The sequence below is a fragment of the Mus caroli genome, chromosome 3, assembly GCF_900094665.2.
Source record: "Mus caroli chromosome 3, CAROLI_EIJ_v1.1, whole genome shotgun sequence".
Taxonomy (NCBI): Eukaryota; Metazoa; Chordata; class Mammalia; order Rodentia; family Muridae; genus Mus; species Mus caroli.
The window spans coordinates 35,387,203-35,404,860 of NC_034572.1; the positions used below are offsets into that span (position 1 = coordinate 35,387,203).

The 17,658-nt window shown below is 39.3% G+C and overlaps 1 protein-coding gene across 1 annotated transcript; it reads left to right on the top strand.

Annotated features, from left to right (window-relative positions):
- The first annotated feature begins 277 nt into the window (after positions 1 to 277).
- Positions 278 to 16,910, top strand: Plk4 (polo like kinase 4). The gene is made up of 16 exons (XM_021157592.1): positions 278 to 607; positions 1,324 to 1,419; positions 2,108 to 2,203; positions 2,281 to 2,395; positions 5,280 to 6,195; positions 6,755 to 6,855; positions 8,834 to 9,195; positions 10,366 to 10,470; positions 10,751 to 10,853; positions 11,328 to 11,477; positions 11,970 to 12,103; positions 12,183 to 12,274; positions 12,775 to 12,919; positions 13,500 to 13,625; positions 15,011 to 15,117; positions 16,344 to 16,910. Exons 1-16 carry the CDS (start codon positions 578 to 580, stop codon positions 16,444 to 16,446), a joined length of 2,781 nt encoding a protein of 926 aa, XP_021013251.1. The 5' UTR covers positions 278 to 577; the 3' UTR covers positions 16,447 to 16,910.
- Positions 16,911 to 17,658: the final 748 nt, after the last annotated feature.

Consider the following 17,658-nt stretch of genomic DNA (forward strand, 5'->3'; position numbering starts at 1 on the left):
GGAAAATGGCACAACGGTGTACATGGTGGGCGGGCGGGGGCGGGGCTGTTCTAAGGAAGGTAATGGACCTTTCCCCCCAGTTCTCTTTAGGTCAAACCTTATTTAAAAGATTTTTCTGGGGAAAGCCAAAGCCCTATCGTCCTTCAGGTCAAAACGTAACCTACCAACTACAAAAACCCATTAGCGTCCGCGCTACGGTCAGTCGCACACTGACCGCTTTCCGTCAAACTAGGACCCACTTCCGGCCTAGAGCGGGGCGTGCGAGGGGGGGGGGAGGAAGCCCCTGCTGCGCAAGCGCGTCGGTCTCCGCCTCTAAGAAGTGGAGAGTGTGCTGACGTCACCGCCAGCCTGGCTCGTTCGGAGACCGGCGGGAATTTTTCAAAATGGGAGCACCGGGGCGCCGCCCAGGCCTCGGGAGGTACCGGGGGTACCTTTCGGTGGCGTTGGCGGCGTCGCCAGCGGCGGCGGCGGCGTAGAGAAGGCGTCCTGATGGGCGCCAAGACCTGCTGGCTTCTCGGAGCGCTGCCTCGGAGGGACTGCGAGAAGGCCGAGCTCCGGGCGCCGGCGGCTCGGGAACATGGCGGCGTGCATCGGGGAGAGGATCGAGGTGAGGCCGGCGGCGCGGAGCTGAGGGAGGGTCCGATGGAGGCGGGCTCTGGTATTCCGGGACCGAGTGAGCTGAGGTGAACCGAGCGCGGTGCTGAGGGAAGGTCCAATGTGGCTCGGTACAAACACACGGGAGACCAGACGGGTTAGCGGACTGAGGCTGAGGCTGAGGCCCCGTCTGACTCAGGCGCTCACTGGTGCTCAGTGACACTAGTAAAGCAGGGATGCGGCGGGCAGGCGCGGTGGCGGGGGCTGGTCGCCGAGGGACAGGCGAAGCGGCCCGCCCCCAGGAGCCCCGCCCGGAGGGGAGCACTTGGTAACCGGCAGGTGTGTCTCCAGCTGTGGGCCCCGCCCGGTCCTGGTCCCTTGGCGTCGGGTCCGCACTCCCGCCTCCAAAGCCGCGCTCCGCCTGCCCCCTCTCGGGAGATGGCGGTTACCGTGGCGGGAGCTGCGGCGGGAACCCGGTGGGCTGGAGTAGGGACCCGAGCTAACCAGCTCATTAGAGTCCTTAGCCTCCATCAGGGAGGGAGCTCAGAAAATCTCTCAGAGCATCAAGATGCCTTCCACCCCAGACACCTGCATCATCGAGGTGTGGCAGCTGCTTGAACCATGTCTCATTTTCTCTCTGGCCTATTTTACATCCCATTCCCTACCCAACTTTCTTACTTTCTAGATCTGCGATTCCTCACGTGTAATCCTTAATTTTTTTTTTAAAAGGACTTTAAGGTTGGAAGTCTACTCGGTAAAGGATCATTTGCTGGTGTCTACAGAGCTGAGTCCATACACACTGGTTTGGAAGTTGCAATCAAAATGGTAAGAATATATTAGTTATTGTTTCTTCAGTATTTTTGCAAGGTACTAGAGAGCAATGGAGGCATGCTATTTAAAATGTCCCACTCATTATCTGCTAAGGACTGCATCTTGCCACCCTGCCAAATGTGTGCATATGTAATAATTGCATAATACATTGCATAACCAAAAGACAGCTGTTAAGTACAACATCTGAATTTAAGGACATTTAAGAGACTCTTAACCTTGCTTAAGTGAAGTTTTTATACTTTACTGGTGTTCAGGAGACCTACATTTTGTTGCTATGAATACCTAAGGTAATGAGAAGAAGTCAGCAATTTATAATAATAATGTGCTCATGTGTGACTGAAATGGTCCAAGAATACCATTATGGTCAGCCTGTGATCCCAGCTCTGAAGAGTTGGGAAAAAGAAAATCCTAACTCCGGGGCCAATCTCTGCTATCACATAAATGCACTGGGCATACTGGGAATGTACTCTGCTAAGTGCGAGGGCAGAGCACAGATAGGAGTAAACTGACTTCAAAGACTATATAAAAAAGACTTCTTACATTTATAGGTTGTTGTTTGAGCTTTTGTCTGGGGTTAGGGGAATAGCTAGGTGGTAGAGTGCTTTTCTCTAGCATGCACAGGACTCTAGATCAAGCCACAACCATAAAAATCAAACAAATAAATCTGCCCTCTTATTTTTAGATAGATAAGAAAGCCATGTACAAAGCTGGAATGGTACAGAGAGTCCAAAATGAGGTGAAAATACATTGCCAGTTGAAACACCCCTCTGTCTTGGAGGTAAGATACCAGGTGTATTAAAGTAGTTAAGGAAAGCTGGATGTTCGTATAGTTAACGGCACCCTTTTCTGTTGTAGCTCTATAATTACTTTGAAGATAACAATTATGTCTACCTGGTATTGGAAATGTGCCACAATGGAGAAATGAACAGATACCTGAAGAACAGAATGAAGCCTTTCTCAGAAAGCGAAGGTGGTTGTCTTTTGTGGGTTGGGGGGTGGAATTTGTCTCTCTCTTTTCTGTTTGGTAAAACTTGGCTTTTCAATGTGTGGTTTTAAAAAATGTGGTATTTTATAATATTTGTGTAATTTTGTTTTGTTGATGCAAGGACTCTACTATTTAGCACTGACTGTCCTAGGCTGGTCTCAAACTCACAGTTTACCCCTCCCTCCTGAGTGCTGGGATTAAAAGTATAAGCCACTACACCCAGTTTAGTAATACGTATTTAATTCTTTTTTCTTTTTTGCATGTATTGAGTCTTTACCTGCTTGTGTGTCTGTACACTGTATGTGTGCCTGATGCTCAGGGAGTTCAGAGGAAGAAAATAGATCCCCTGGAACCTGATTGTGAGGTACCATGTGAGTGTTGGGAATCCAGGTCCTCTGGGTGGTAAGCTAGGACTCTTATCCACTGGGCCATCCTTTCAGCCTCAACAATTTCTTTTCTGTTTTTAAGGCGCGTGTATGAGTGTGCCTCTGTCTATGAGTATGTGCATGTAGTGTAGGTAGGGGTCCCTGCCCTTGGAGGGTTAACATGGATGCTGGGAATAGAGTTTGGGTCCTTTCAAGAACAGTATGTATCTCTTTATCAGCTGTGTCATCTCTCCAGCCACAGATAAAACTATTTTAAACTAAAAAAGGAGAACCCTCACAAAACTGGCATTTATAAGTCAAGTATTACAAAAGTAGAGAGATTTGTAAGCCTTCTGTTCTCTAAAAACAAATTTAAATTAAATTATTAGTAACAGTTTATAGAAAATCCTTTCAAATCTGGAAAATGACTTAGAATGTCTTTGACTAACATTTCTAAGTAAACATTGTGACCATTTACTATATATGAAGGTCTGAAATGCAGAGCGCTATGCTTATTGCTTACTGCTTATTGGCCTATTAGTCAGCTTCTGATAGGATGGAGTGATTCAGACTCCCCAGGTAACATATCTTTGCAATGCAGATTTTTAAATGAACATAGCAACAAAGCTTTTTTTCCACACCTAATAATATTTTTTATGAAATACAAAATGAACTTCAATTTGTACCCCCATTTTCTCAAAATCAGATAAGTTCCATATGTTGTTAAACTACTGTTTTGGGTTTTGGTTTTTGTTTTTTTTTTTTCTCTTCCAAACTACAACTAATACTGCAGATAGAGCTAAGGAATATGGATGCTGATAGGTTTTTGGTTTTGTTTTTAATATCCGTTATTCATTTGTATCTTGTGTGTTATGGTCGGAGGTTAGCTCTAGGGAGTTGGCCATCTCTTTTGATCAGGTGGGCTCTAGATATCTAACTCAGGTTGTCAAACTTGGCTACAAGCACCTTTTCCTGCTTAACTATCACACTGGCCTGACAGATCATTTTATGCATTTAAATCTGTGGGACAGTGGTAACAAATACTAAATTGTGAAACATTGATAACTTTTCTCTCAAGTTCCATTTTTAATAGTTAATTCTGAGGAAATAATACAAACTGGAGGGGATGGGATGCATACATATAGATGTTGGTTATTGTATTTTTCAAAATGCTTTATAATTTTTTATAAACATTTTACTGAGACAATATTTATAAAGAAAAAAATTATGTTAGACTCAACTAAACTTAAAAACTTATATATAACCAAAGATGCACTCCCCTTCCACCAACAAAGTTTAAGACAGAGATGATAAGAAAATATCTGCAAACAAAATGTATGAGTGATGAGGCTGGGGCTGTAATTCAGTGGGTATGTTTAATTCAGCACATATGCACAAAGCCCAGGCTCCCTGTTCTCCACTGACAAATTTGCCTGCAGTGCACTTAACTAAAAAACTCAGGATGAAAAATTAAAGGTGTACTTAAAAGGGAAAGGATAATCAAATAAGAAACTAGAAGATATGAGCAGACTATTTACTAAGGAGAAAGCTCAAATAGCTAATAAACATGAAAGACATGTAGACTCAGTAGTGGTCATGAGGGTCCTAACCAAAATAATGAAGGACCATTTCCGTGTGTGTGTGTGTGTGTGTGTGTGTGTGTGTGTGTGTGTAGAAACTCACTATAACATAAAAAGTAAGAACAAGAATGTTATATTTTTGTGAAATCTTGAAACATCAGAAATTATACAAATGTCCAATGGCAATCAAGTAAAATTTTTTAAAAATCTGTGATATTGTTATAGAAATAACTTTGAAATATGCTAAAGAAGGAAAAGTAATGAAACTTTTGATACCATTTGTTTTAATATTTTAAATGCATTATGTCTGTAGCTTTATGTGTAGTTATGCAGAAACATATAAGAAGTATATCAAATGTTTACAGTGGAGGCTGTGTGTTAAGTTCTTGCCATGCAAGTGTGAGAACTGGGGTTTGGACCCCAGCACCCATAGAAATGCTTAGGTGGATGTGACAACCTGTAACTAGAAATAAGATTCCCCCAGGCAGCTTGTTAGCTGGAATAAGTGAGTTCTGGATTTAAGAGACCTGCCTCAGTCTGTAAGATGGAAAGCTTTGGGACAGAGTTTGGGAAGCATTAAAGAAATATACTTTTTGTTTTACAAGTTATATATTTATTGTTTGTACAATTTAAAAAAATTGTTGTGTTTATCGAGTTACCTAGTTACTCTAAACACTTTCAACTAGTATAAAGTTTTGCTTCTCTTAGCTCATAAGAAAGAAAAAGCAAAGATTAAAAGGAGTGTCTAGTTTTCTTAAGGGGAATTAGATAGCATTATATTGATAGAATGGTGTTTTAGTTGATAAACCTGCAAGCTAGGATTTTAGTACTCTGGCCTGTATACTAGGTTTTATTGTGTATTCTAAACAATAAATTTCCCAGAAGATTTGAATTGTTAAGCTCTCTCTTTTTCTATCTTCACAGCTAGGCACTTCATGCACCAGATTATCACAGGAATGTTATATCTTCATTCTCATGGCATATTGCACCGGGACCTCACACTCTCTAACATCTTACTTACACGGAATATGAACATAAAAATTGCTGACTTTGGACTAGCAACGCAGTTGAATATGCCACATGAAAAGCACTATACACTCTGTGGGACTCCTAATTATATTTCACCAGAAATTGCAACTCGAAGTGCACATGGACTTGAATCTGATATTTGGTCATTGGGCTGTATGTTTTATACGTTACTTATTGGAAGACCACCTTTTGACACTGACACAGTCAAGAACACATTGAACAAAGTAGTCCTGGCAGATTATGAAATGCCAGCCTTTTTGTCACGAGAGGCCCAGGACCTTATCCATCAGTTACTTCGTAGAAACCCTGCAGATCGGTTAAGTTTGTCTTCTGTGTTGGACCATCCTTTCATGTCACGAAATCCTTCAACAAAGAGTAAAGACTTAGGGACTGTAGAGGACTCAATGGATAGTGGGCATGCTACACTTTCCACAACAATTACAGCTTCTTCTGGTACCAGTTTGAGTGGTAGCCTACTTGACAGAAGAAGACTTTTGGTTGGTCAACCACTTCCAAATAAAATTACCGTATTTCAAAAAAATAAAAATTCAAGTGACTTTTCTTCAGGAGATGGAAGTAATTTTTGTACTCAATGGGGAAATCCAGAACAAGAAGCTAATAGTAGGGGACGGGGGAGAGTAATTGAAGATGCAGAAGAGAGGCCGCATTCTCGATACCTGCGCAGAGCTCATTCCTCTGATAGAGCCAGCCCCTCTAATCAGTCTCGATCAAAAACATACTCAGTAGAACGTTGTCACTCAGTAGAAATGCTTTCAAAGCCTAGAAGATCACTGGATGAAAATCAACACAGGTATTCATCCACCAAAAGCAATGTCAATGTTTTAACTTCATTAAACACCGAACAGCCAATAGTTATGGATCTTTTGAAGACCTTATAATGACTGAGCAGTATAAGGATAATCTTTTAAACTTATTGAACAAGTCTGATCGCTAAAGGACTAATAGCTGCACGTAGAGGGAAGCTGGGGCTGAGTGAGGAATAGCTGCGATACTGACTGCTTCTGATATGAACAGTAGTTTTATTGCCTAATTGTAGTTTTGTGTGTGATCTGTTAATGTTTGAGTTACACACTTACAAAAGGATAGTAGGCATACAGTGGTGCCATTATAGTACCATGGCATTTTGGTATTGCAGTTTTAGAGATGCTTAGACAAATACTGTTTTCTATTACGCCAAAATTCTAGGTATTTAAATCTGTTCTAAGGTTTCTGCCTTAAAATGTTTAGGACTAGGAATTCTCTGACTTAGAACGCATATTCAGCATGTATATGTGTATGTAGCCCTGGGTTCTGTCCCCAACCCTTCCTTCCAATAATTGGTTTATGGGATTTTTTTTCCCCCTCTTTAGTTCCAATCATCATTGTCTAGGAAAAACTCCTTTTCCATTTGCAGACCAGACACCTCAGATGGAAATGGTACAGCAGTGGTTTGGGAATCTGCAAATGAATGGTGAGTTTTTAATGGAGTATTTAATTAAAATGTAATGACCTAGAACTCGCAAACATTGCAGTTTTCTACTTCTATCTAAGAAAACCATTTCTTGAGATATGGAATATTTATACTTTTACTCCTTAATATTTAACATATATAATTATTTTCTTAAGTTTTCATTGTAAATAGGAACAAAGCTATTTATACATGAGCAAATTGTACACAGAACTTGGTTTGCACAGCTTCTCTGTGATTAGGTGGAAGAGCCAGGATTCTTAAGTAGTCCTAACTTAGGCTAGATGCTGAAGCCTTCTGTTCTGCGTGCCTATGTCAAAATCAGCTGTTATTGGTACACATAAAGTCATCAAAAGATACTCCACTTGTAAGAAGCTGATGTGAAAATTCTAGTCTGCCAATAGTACCTCATATTGAAACCTAAATGTTTAAGCGGGTGTCCCTAGGTCATTATTAGTAATGTGGAGATTAAGTGCCCCCTATTAATGACTAACACTCACAGAAGGTGGGTGGGAAATAATGGTGGGAAAAGAGAATTAGAAGACAGCATCATCTGGAGGAGGAGATCATCTTACACCAAACACTGTTGTCTGGGGAGTGTTGAGGTGTGGCTCTCATTAGGCAGAGTTGTCTTGTCAAGGAGTCTGTTCTCCTTCTCAAATGACATGTTTGAGTTTCACAAGTCTAAAATAAGTTAATATGACCTTATATATTTGGTTAGTTAGTTTGGTTTTTTAAACTACAAACTTGCCCTATATATTAATTAGTCTTGTAATCTTGTACTTACTTATTTCCAGGTTATTTTTATTTGGTAATATGGGCTTTTCTGAGATGGGAAAAAAAATCCTTTATATAAATAATTTAATCATTCTGCTCTAATTTTAAAGTATTTTGCTTAATACAAAATATTTTCCCTTCTAATGAGAATGTGAGGACAAGAAGCTTTACAAGTTATTTAAGAATAAATTGTGATCAGAATTCTGAGAGTTGAATACTGAAATGCTAAAGTTCTATATAACTGATCATTTAAGGCCTTTTAAAAAAAAATAATAGCAGCAGGCTGTGGTGGCCCATACCTTTAATTAGACCACTTGGGAGGCTGAGGCATAGGGATCACGATTTCATGGCTTCCAACACCAGCTAGGCAGCATAAGTGAGACCCTGTCTCAAAAAAGAAATAAGATAATTACCCTAGAAAGTTTCACTTAATTAAATTGTGTGTGTATATATATATTGTTTTTTTGTTTTTTGGTTTTTTTTCCACTTATTTTATAAGTGGAGATGGGATAAACAGTCCTTGGCTTAAAAAAGATTTACATGTTTTTTTCTTCCATAGACTGGGAATTCTTGTCAGGAACACTTTTGATGAACAGTGGCTTGCCTTAGAATGAGTAACTTCTTTTTGCTTCGATTGAAAATTTGATTTCATGCTAGTACATTTTCATAGCCATAAAAATACTAGAAGTTTTTCTTCAACCACACTTTACTACTTTTATTCTTATGTATTTAAGAAGTTACGAGCTCATTTTCTTAATAGCTTCTTTATAAGGTATATAATAATGTTATATATAGTAAATACTGTTAAATATAGTAAACTAGTTATTGTGGAAGAAATTTGCATATCTGTCATCTCGAGATAATTACATATTTCTCTCATTTAGCAAGAACAGCTACAATTTACTGATTTAAATAAAGAGACTTCGAAATACAATAAATGAATGTTTATAACTGACTTTTTCTGTTGTTTAAAAATGTGCTATTGTAGAGTTGGGCATGGTGCACATGCCTTTAATCCCAGCAACTGGGAGGTGGAGGCAGTCCATCTCTTTGTGTTCAATACCAACATAATCTACATAGTAAATTCCAGGACAGGCAGGGCTACATAGAAAGACAAGGTCTTCAAAGCCTGCACCTCCAAATGCTGTTATAGTCAGCACATTCCGCTACCGTTTACTAAATTGCTTTTTAATGTATGTTTTAGCTCATTTAGGGGAAACTAATGAGCACCACCCCGTCAGCCCAGACAGAGAGTTCCAGGACTATCCAGATTTGCAGGACACGTTAAGAAACGCTTGGACTGAGACAAGAGCCAGCAAGAATGCTGATACTTCTGCTAATGTTCATCCTGTAAAGCCACTGAGTACCATGAAATACATGACTGCACATCACCATAAACCTGAGCTCATGCCACAAGAGCCGGTCCTACATCCTCATTCTGAACAAAGCAAGAATAGAAGTATGGAGTCGACATTGGGTTACCAGAAACCTACCTTAAGAAGCATTACATCTCCTCTGATTGCTCACAGATTAAAGCCAATCAGACAGAAAACCAAAAAGGCCGTGGTATGTCAGTTATTTTTCTAAGTTTCTACTTGATGTTTTCTTTAGAATAAAATTCTTGAGTGTGATCTTTTTGATTTTTATACTATTACTGGAATTTGAGGTACTATAAACAACATGAAGGGGAGAAATTGAACATTCATGGAAAATAGCATAGTTTCTCTCTGATTTTAAAGAGGTAGTATTTGGGTTTTATTTCTGTGTGTTAAGACAGTTTTTAGTAGGCAATCCAGGACTGCCTTGGAAGTGTCCTTCTGCCTCTGCCTCATGAATGCTGTGAGCCCAGGTGTGTACCCTAGCCTGCCTGGTACTCCCTCTAACTTCATAAGAATGGCAAGTTGATTCTGAGAAGTTTGGAACTCTTAAGTTAATGGTGCTTTTTAATGTATTTATTTTGATTTTGTGTCTGTTTTACCTGTATATATGTATAGGCACTCCATTCCTGTCTGGTAGCTGGGGAGGCCAGAAAAGGAATTGAAGTTCCTTGGCGTTGCCGTTTCAGTCAGCTAAAAGCCACCATGTGGTTCTGAGAACTGCCTCTGTAAGAGCATTAAGAGAGATACCTCTCTAGACCCTAAATTATATTTTAAAAATAGTTAAATGAAAATATTTTAAAGTACTATTGGCTATATACTGTATTAAATATTTTATTTATACTTACAGCTAGTGAATTGACATTTAATATTAGCCCTTTGATTTTGCTTGTTTCTACATTTAATTTCATTTCTAGTTAAGAGTAAGCTAGAAAATACAGCCTTAAAAAAAAAAAAAAAAGGAGAAGCAATTTATATACACTTGTGTCTAGAATTTAATGAGCATATGTGAAGACGAAGTCATTTCTTTGTGATTCTGTCTTGATCCTGCTTGTTCTTTGTTTCCCATGTCATCCAGTCTTGCCTTTGTTTGGTTCCCATTGTCTTCAGCGGCCTTGTTCCCCACCCTACCTTCTGTTTGCCTTTTGCTCATTGGTTAGCATTTCACACTTGATTACACACTCTCACCTTTATGCCTTCTGGCTCACAACTGCACCCAAGTACATCTCTGTTCTAGCCTGCCACCCTGAAGCAGCAGTTGGATTTGTTATCTCTGCTATGGTTAAGTACTTTCCCTTTTAAATACTATGTACCAGAAGTGTTGTAAGGAAACATTTTGTTGATTTTTCTGTTTCTCTAGGTGAGCATTCTTGATTCAGAGGAGGTGTGTGTGGAGCTTCTGAGAGAGTGTGCGTCTGAAGGATATGTGAAAGAAGTGCTTCAGATATCGAGTGATGGGACTATGGTAGGATACTCATTGTATTAACTTGTAACTTCAGCTGTGCCTTTAAACATTTGGTATTCAGCTCTTTTTACAATCTGATACTTAATCTATCTTTGGAATTAATAACTGAAAAAGAAAAATAATTATTACTAGTAATAAAGTTGAATTTTTAGTTTAAAATACTTTATTACTTTTAGAAACTATTTTAATATTATCCTTAAAATTAATGTTTAACAGAATCTTGTGAGCTTTTTGGTAACAAACAATAATACTTAAAAGTTTTAATTTTTCTTTTAATCAGATCACTGTTTATTACCCGAACGATGGAAGAGGCTTTCCTCTTGCTGACAGACCTCCCTTGCCTACTGACAACATCAGTAGGTACAGCTTTGACAGTTTACCAGGTATGTGCATAAGCAGGAGATGGAGATAGTAGGTTGTAACTGCCTTGCTTTCATTTGGGCTACCAGTGAGGTTCATGTACTTAGTGTCTGGGGAGATCCTGTGTATCTTATTCCTCTGCTGTTTATGGTATGCTTCCATGAACCTCGCTCGGAAGTAACATCAATAACATCGGAACTGTAGCCTATGTTCTTGCTTGGTTATTGGTCTATCTAGAACCATCAGAAATTTTACTATAAAGGATCTAGTTTTTCACATTTGAAATGAAAATAATTTGTAGGTGTTGGTTCCTAGAAGTGGAAGGTCCAAGAAACTCTGAATTGGAAAAATAACTAGTGAATAGCAAGTGCATCTTGGCTGAAGTAACTTTCAGAAAGAAGGAAGCCTGTCTAACCTTACTAGAATTAGAACATAGGTGCGATTGTATGTTTAGCTGACTCTTCCTTAATATTAGGTATATTTTTTTTCCTCCTTAGAAAAATACTGGCGGAAATATCAGTATGCTTCCAGATTCATTCAGCTTGTAAGATCTAAAACTCCCAAAATCACTTATTTTACCAGATATGCTAAATGTATTTTGATGGAAAATTCTCCTGGTGCTGATTTCGAAGTTTGGTTTTATGATGGTGAGTTTCCTACTTGTGATCCTCAGTTATTGCTGTACCTGGGAGCTTATCAGTTACAGCTGTGTGATGTGGTCCTTGTTCTCTGCGCAGCTTCTTGTCAGTCTATGGTATAAACTGCATGAAAAGCAGTATTCCATATCTTACTCGAAACCCACATGCAAGTTTTGACAACAAAAATGTGGCAAAAGATGGGGTTTACTAGTCAGTCTCTTAGAGCATTCTGTAAAGATGATTTGGCTTTACCTGTCTCTCCATGAAGGGTTCCCATGTTATGTGCAGCACATGATTACAGCTGTTCCTGCTACTCTGTATAAGTGCCATGCCTTTGTGCGGAGTCAGGTCAGATATGCACCAAGATGGAATATTGAGTACTGTTTACTAATGGTCAATAAATGAATGTAAATAACCTGTCAGCCATCGTGTACTGATATAATAATTAAATGTAGGAATAATAAAAGAACTGATAGCAGTGGCTTTCTACTTAATGTTCAGGAGCCAAAATACATAAAACAGAAGATTTAATTCACATAATTGAGAAAACTGGGATATCTTATACTTTAAAAAATGAAAATGAAGTTACCAGCCTGAAAGAGGAAGTAAAAGTATATGTGGACCACGCTAATGAGGTATGTACCTTTTCTTGATCTAGTTAACAATCCCATGTTAAAGCAATAAACTTGACAGGAGCCATCTTGTCTGTGATAGGGTCACCGTATTTGCTTGTCACTGGAATCTGTGATCTCTGAGGAGGAGAAGGGAAGCAGGGGTTCTTCATTCTTCCCTATAATCGTAGGACGGTAAGAGCTTAACGTTCCTAACAATGGCTGCAATGCTGGACGGTTTCAGACTGACACCCTATATAGTCCTGGCACCTACAATATAGAGGCAGGAGGACTGGAGGCCACTCTATCTCAGAACAGCTACAAGAGCCAGTGAGATAGCCTGCTGGCCAAAATGCTTGCTACTAACATAAGCTTGATCCCTGAAACCGACATAAAGATTGGAGGAGAGAACTTACTCCAAATTTCATTTTCTGACCTCCCAAAACACTCTGGAGCATATATGTACCTGTATTCCCACACCATTCATACAGAAAGACATAGTAAATAAAATTGAAATTTAAAAATTTCAGTAGCCAAGCCTGGTGGCCCACACTATAACACTGCATTGGCAGAAACAAGTGGATTTCTGTGTAGTGAGTTCTTGTGTCTCACACACAAAAAACACTAAGTAAGTGCTTAGTTCTGTAAATATTGAAAAGCTTTAGGGGACATCAGGATATTTCTCTTTTCTTCAGAAAACCTGGTAATACTAGTTCACCTAAAGCTTTATCAGCACCTCCTGTGGACCCAAGCTACTCTAAGGGAGAGCAAGCATCATCAAGCAGATTGAGCATGAAGAGTGCGGCTTTCCCAACACAGTCACCAGGACTCAGTCCTTCTGTGAGTAAATACGGATCATCACGTGCTTCAGACCCTGAAGGGAGTGCCTGGTGTCCTTTATAAAGTGAGCTGTAGGTTGAGGGGTACAGCTCAGTTGTAAAATATATGCTTAAGGTCCCTAGGTTAGATTCCAGCACCACCCAGAAAAATAAAACATCACTATTTCAGCCTCACTGAGCTACTTTGCCATATGTCTGCCTGAATAAACTAAAGGTCCTTGCATATGCTATCAGCTGCCTCATGGCTCACAGTAAAGTAATTAATTTCCTCAGTGAACTGTCATACCAGTGAAGACTGTATGTAAATATACAAGGATAGTGTGTGTGTGTGTGTGTGTGTGTGTACTCATGCATATGTGCATTCACCAACTTTAGCTACAAAAAATAACTTAGAGGAAAGAAATGTACTAAAATAAAAAAAAAGAAGACATGATTTGGCCTTCCTTTCATTTTGAGTAATGAGGTTGGTATTTTTAGAATTTTTGTTTTAAGAAAACTTAAGATCATGAAGCAGTCTTATACTTTTCCTAAAGTAGCTTATAAATGTGCTAAGGAATATCTTCTCTCCCTATGGTTTAAAGACTGTGACAGTTGAAGGACTTGGCCACACAGCGACTGCCACAGGAACAGGCGTCTCTTCAAGTCTTCCTAAATCTGCACAGCTTTTGAAATCTGTTTTTGTGAAAAATGTTGGTTGGGCTACACAGGTGAGACATTTCTAAGACAGTAATTTTCTCACTGCAAACCTCTTGATTAAAGTATTAACCCAATAATATACATTATTATATCAACTTTTCTTCAGGAAGTAAGAGGGAGGGAGGGAGAGAATTTGTGAGTGTGTAATTTTTTTATATTGGTTATATCAGAAAGCTTCTGATGTTGATATGAGGTGTGATTGATGTCATGATAAGGGTTTTGCAGAATAGAGAATGATGTCTAGGACATTTGAAATGGTAGAAACTAAATCAACACTGAATTCAAGTTTATAGTTTTATGTCTGTGTTTACGTTGTGTGTGTCCTCAGGTGTGAAGCGTGAAGACTTTTGGCATGTATATTTTTACTTTACAGTTAAGTAAATTTTACTCTAGTACTTCATGGTGCTTGGTGCCTTTTGTTTAGGACTACCTGCTGTGCGGTCCTGTTTCTCACATACATTGTCAAGTTTATCCCCAGTGGTAGATTGATTAGCATAGTCCTGTAGCATGTGTAACTCTGGTTTGGTGTAAATACAGGACTGTCTGTCTGGTGGCCATGATGTTTTCTTACCTACCACACACATGCTTCTCCGTTTATAGTTGCACAAAGGCAAGTTTCAGTGGAGATACCACAGGGGGGCTTTTGTCCTTTCTTAGACCTATCTTGGGAGAAATACCTTAATGGGGGGAAAACAAAATCCTAACTCATTGGATAATTTCAAGTAACCAAATTATTGAGAGTCATTTTAATATTATGATGCCTTAGCCACTAGAGGAATGATCTGAAGAGGAAGGGGGAGCATGAATATTTTCAATACTAAGATCTTTACACACCCCAGTTTGTAGATACCGGCAGCAGTTTCTTTTAAGGCTGTATTAGGTCTAGGAGTGATCACACAGGCCTAGAATCCTGGTATTTAGGAAGCAGAAGTAGGAGTTAAGTCAGTGCCAGTATGGGCTATGTAGTGAGGCATCGTGATGGGTCAAGATGGAGAGCTGGAGAGATGGCTCCGTGATTAAGAGCACTTAGTGCTCTTGCAGAGGACCCAGGTTATTCCTACATGGTCTGTAATTCCAGTCCTAGAGGATCTGATGCCGTCTTCTGGCCTCTTCAGGTGTTGTGAGCAAGTTGTACAGAGTATAATGTAGAAGAAAAATACCCATACACATGAAAAATTACATAACTAAGTGTGATATGTGCCTTTAATCCCAGAACTCTTTAAGTTCAAGACCAGTTAGTTCTATATACCAAAACACTGTTTCAAAAATGTGGGGGAACCCCAAACACTAAATGAATGAATAAAGCAAAACTGTATAGAACACTTTTTAAGTGAGCCCTTACAAAATATCAAGTTGTCTTCTGTGTGGTCATTTTCTATGCCTTTTGCTTTTCTAGCTAACTAGCGGAGCTGTGTGGGTTCAGTTTAATGATGGGTCACAGTTGGTTGTCCAGGCAGGAGTGTCTTCCATCAGTTACACATCACCAGATGGTCAGACAACTAGGTAAGCGCTTACAGCACTGGGTGGAGTCAGTGCTTGCTCTCATTTTGCTTTCTTTGTACTTGAAATAAATGACTTGATAAACATAATATTTTAATAATTTACTTAAACTGTTCATTTTTTAATTGTTCAGAGCCTTTAATATAAATGTTGTGATTATCTACATGAATAATCTATCCATAATCAACTCAAGTGATAGGATTTATTGGTAACCCTTACTGTTCAATGACCTAATTAGGTTGACTCTTTTCAGAATGGACTTAGGGAAGTAGAATAAATTATTTACTTAAAAGAACATGGAGGGGTCAGGTGTGGTGATATATACTTTTAATTCCAGCACTTGAGAGGCAGAGAGGTAGGTGGATTTTTTTTTAGTTCAAAGCCAGCCTGATCTACATAAAGACTTTCAGGCCAGGTAGGGGCTATACAGTGAAACTGTCTCAAATAATAAACACAAAATGGATATGGAGGGCTGAAGAGATGGCTGAGTTGCTTAAGTTCTTGCTTTGTAAGCAGGAGCACATTTGTTCAGGGCCCCAGCACCCATGAGTAAGGAAGGCAAGGCAGTGTGCCCTGTACTGGGGAGCTAGGGACAAGAGGATCCTTGGCTCTCAGGCTACCCAATCTAATCCAATAGGTGAACAACACTGTCTGAAACTAAAAGGTAGAAAGTGATTGAAGAGCCCCGGCTGGATGTGGTAGTACACATACAGTTAACAGGAGTTTGAGGTCATCCTTGGCTACACAACCATCCAACCCAGATTATATGAGACCCTGTCTCAAAAAAGTCAAATAAACTTGGTTATTTTTCCTAAATAAAAGTTGTGTCTTTTAAAAGCCTTGTTAACAACTTGGTTTTTAGTTATGCTAAGCATTGAACCTCAGGCCTTGGATGCTATGTAAGCCCTCTGTAACTGAATTATACAACCCAGCACTGACAGTTTTGAAGGCAAACCACACTAGTCCTCCCAATACACAAATGCTGTCTCTTGAGTATTCAACTAATGACAGATCAAAGTATTGGTTTAAAAATAAAACTACTTGTACACAACTATCAAAAGTGTTGTGTTTTTGAAGAAACAAATTAGGCATGTTTCAGATGATTTGGAATCGTAGTAAATGTATTTATTGTTTTCTTGATGTATCTCTTGTCATTAAAGGATTGCTGGGCAATGTGTTTTTGAGTATAAGGGTCCAAGTAATGAAGTTCTGTCTGTTTTTCTGCTTAGGTATGGAGAAAATGAAAAATTACCTGAATACATCAAACAGAAATTGCAGTGTCTTTCTTCCATCCTTCTGATGTTTTCTAATCCAACTCCTAATTTTCAGTAATTTAAGTCTCAGAAGTCTATATTTAATAAATGACTTTTTGACTGGCTTTCAAGTAAGTGATTTTTTAAATTTACTTTAACTTCAGAAAGCCTTTCTATTAAACAGAATTTTAATATACACAATAAAAAATATACTAAGAAAACAATAAAATTTCAGTTACCTAATATAGTGGTCATAAGGCTAGGACATCTTATTTTGCTCCAAGCATGTAATCCTTCAAAGTTTGTGCTCCTATGTGTGTATTGAACTAAGTTGTGTATGGCTTGTTTTTGTTATTTTCTTTACTAATAAGACATTGAGAATCACTGACAAAACATGCTATAGTTTTGATTTTTGAATATGTAAATAATGTATTATAAACAATATGTAAACTGTATATTTTATATTTATTTTTATAGCACTTGTGTCTGATAAGATTTCTGCAAATACGTTTTATAAAATAAACAGTGTTAAGTTTTCCTTAACTTGGATTATTGGTTAAATACTTGTTTTAAATATTAGATAAGTTACTATAAATTCACTCTTATAATTCATTTGCTGTTTAGGACGGGCGCCATCCCCATACCCCCTTTTGAGGCTGGGCTTTTATTGATTTAAGCCATGGCTGTCTTTTCCATCTTCCCTCTACTAGGAGTTTCTGCTTCACCCAGGAGAGAAGAGTGTCCTGAGCAGACAGACATGGGACCTGAACAAGTGGTGGGGGTGGGGGTAGGGTGGGGGGCTGGTAAAGAGACTGCCTGCTGGGCACTCAGACGAAACATCCATCTGGGCAGAGCAAGGCTACTAACCTGCACAGGCCTCTCTGCCTTGCTAGGATGGGACTGGTCAAGAGGGAGAAACTTTGTTAGCAGCTCTGACTGTGCCCGTATAGGCACCTTTTGTTTATTGTATTTATGGATGTACTGTAACTGTCTTCAGACACACCAGAAGAGGGCATCAGATCCCATTACAGGTGGTTGTGAGCCACCATGTGGTTAATACGAATTGAACTCAGGATCTCTGGAAGAACAGTCAGTGCTCTTAACCTCTGAGCCATCTCTCCAGCCCAGTTTATAGGTGGTAACTTTTGTTTTTTTTTTTTTTTCGAGACAGGGTTTCTCTGTGCAGCCCTGGCTGTCCTGGCACTCACTTTGTAGACCAGGCTAGCCTCGAACTCAGAAATCCGCCTGCCTCTGCCTCCCGAGTGCTGGGACTAAAGGCGTGCGCCACCAC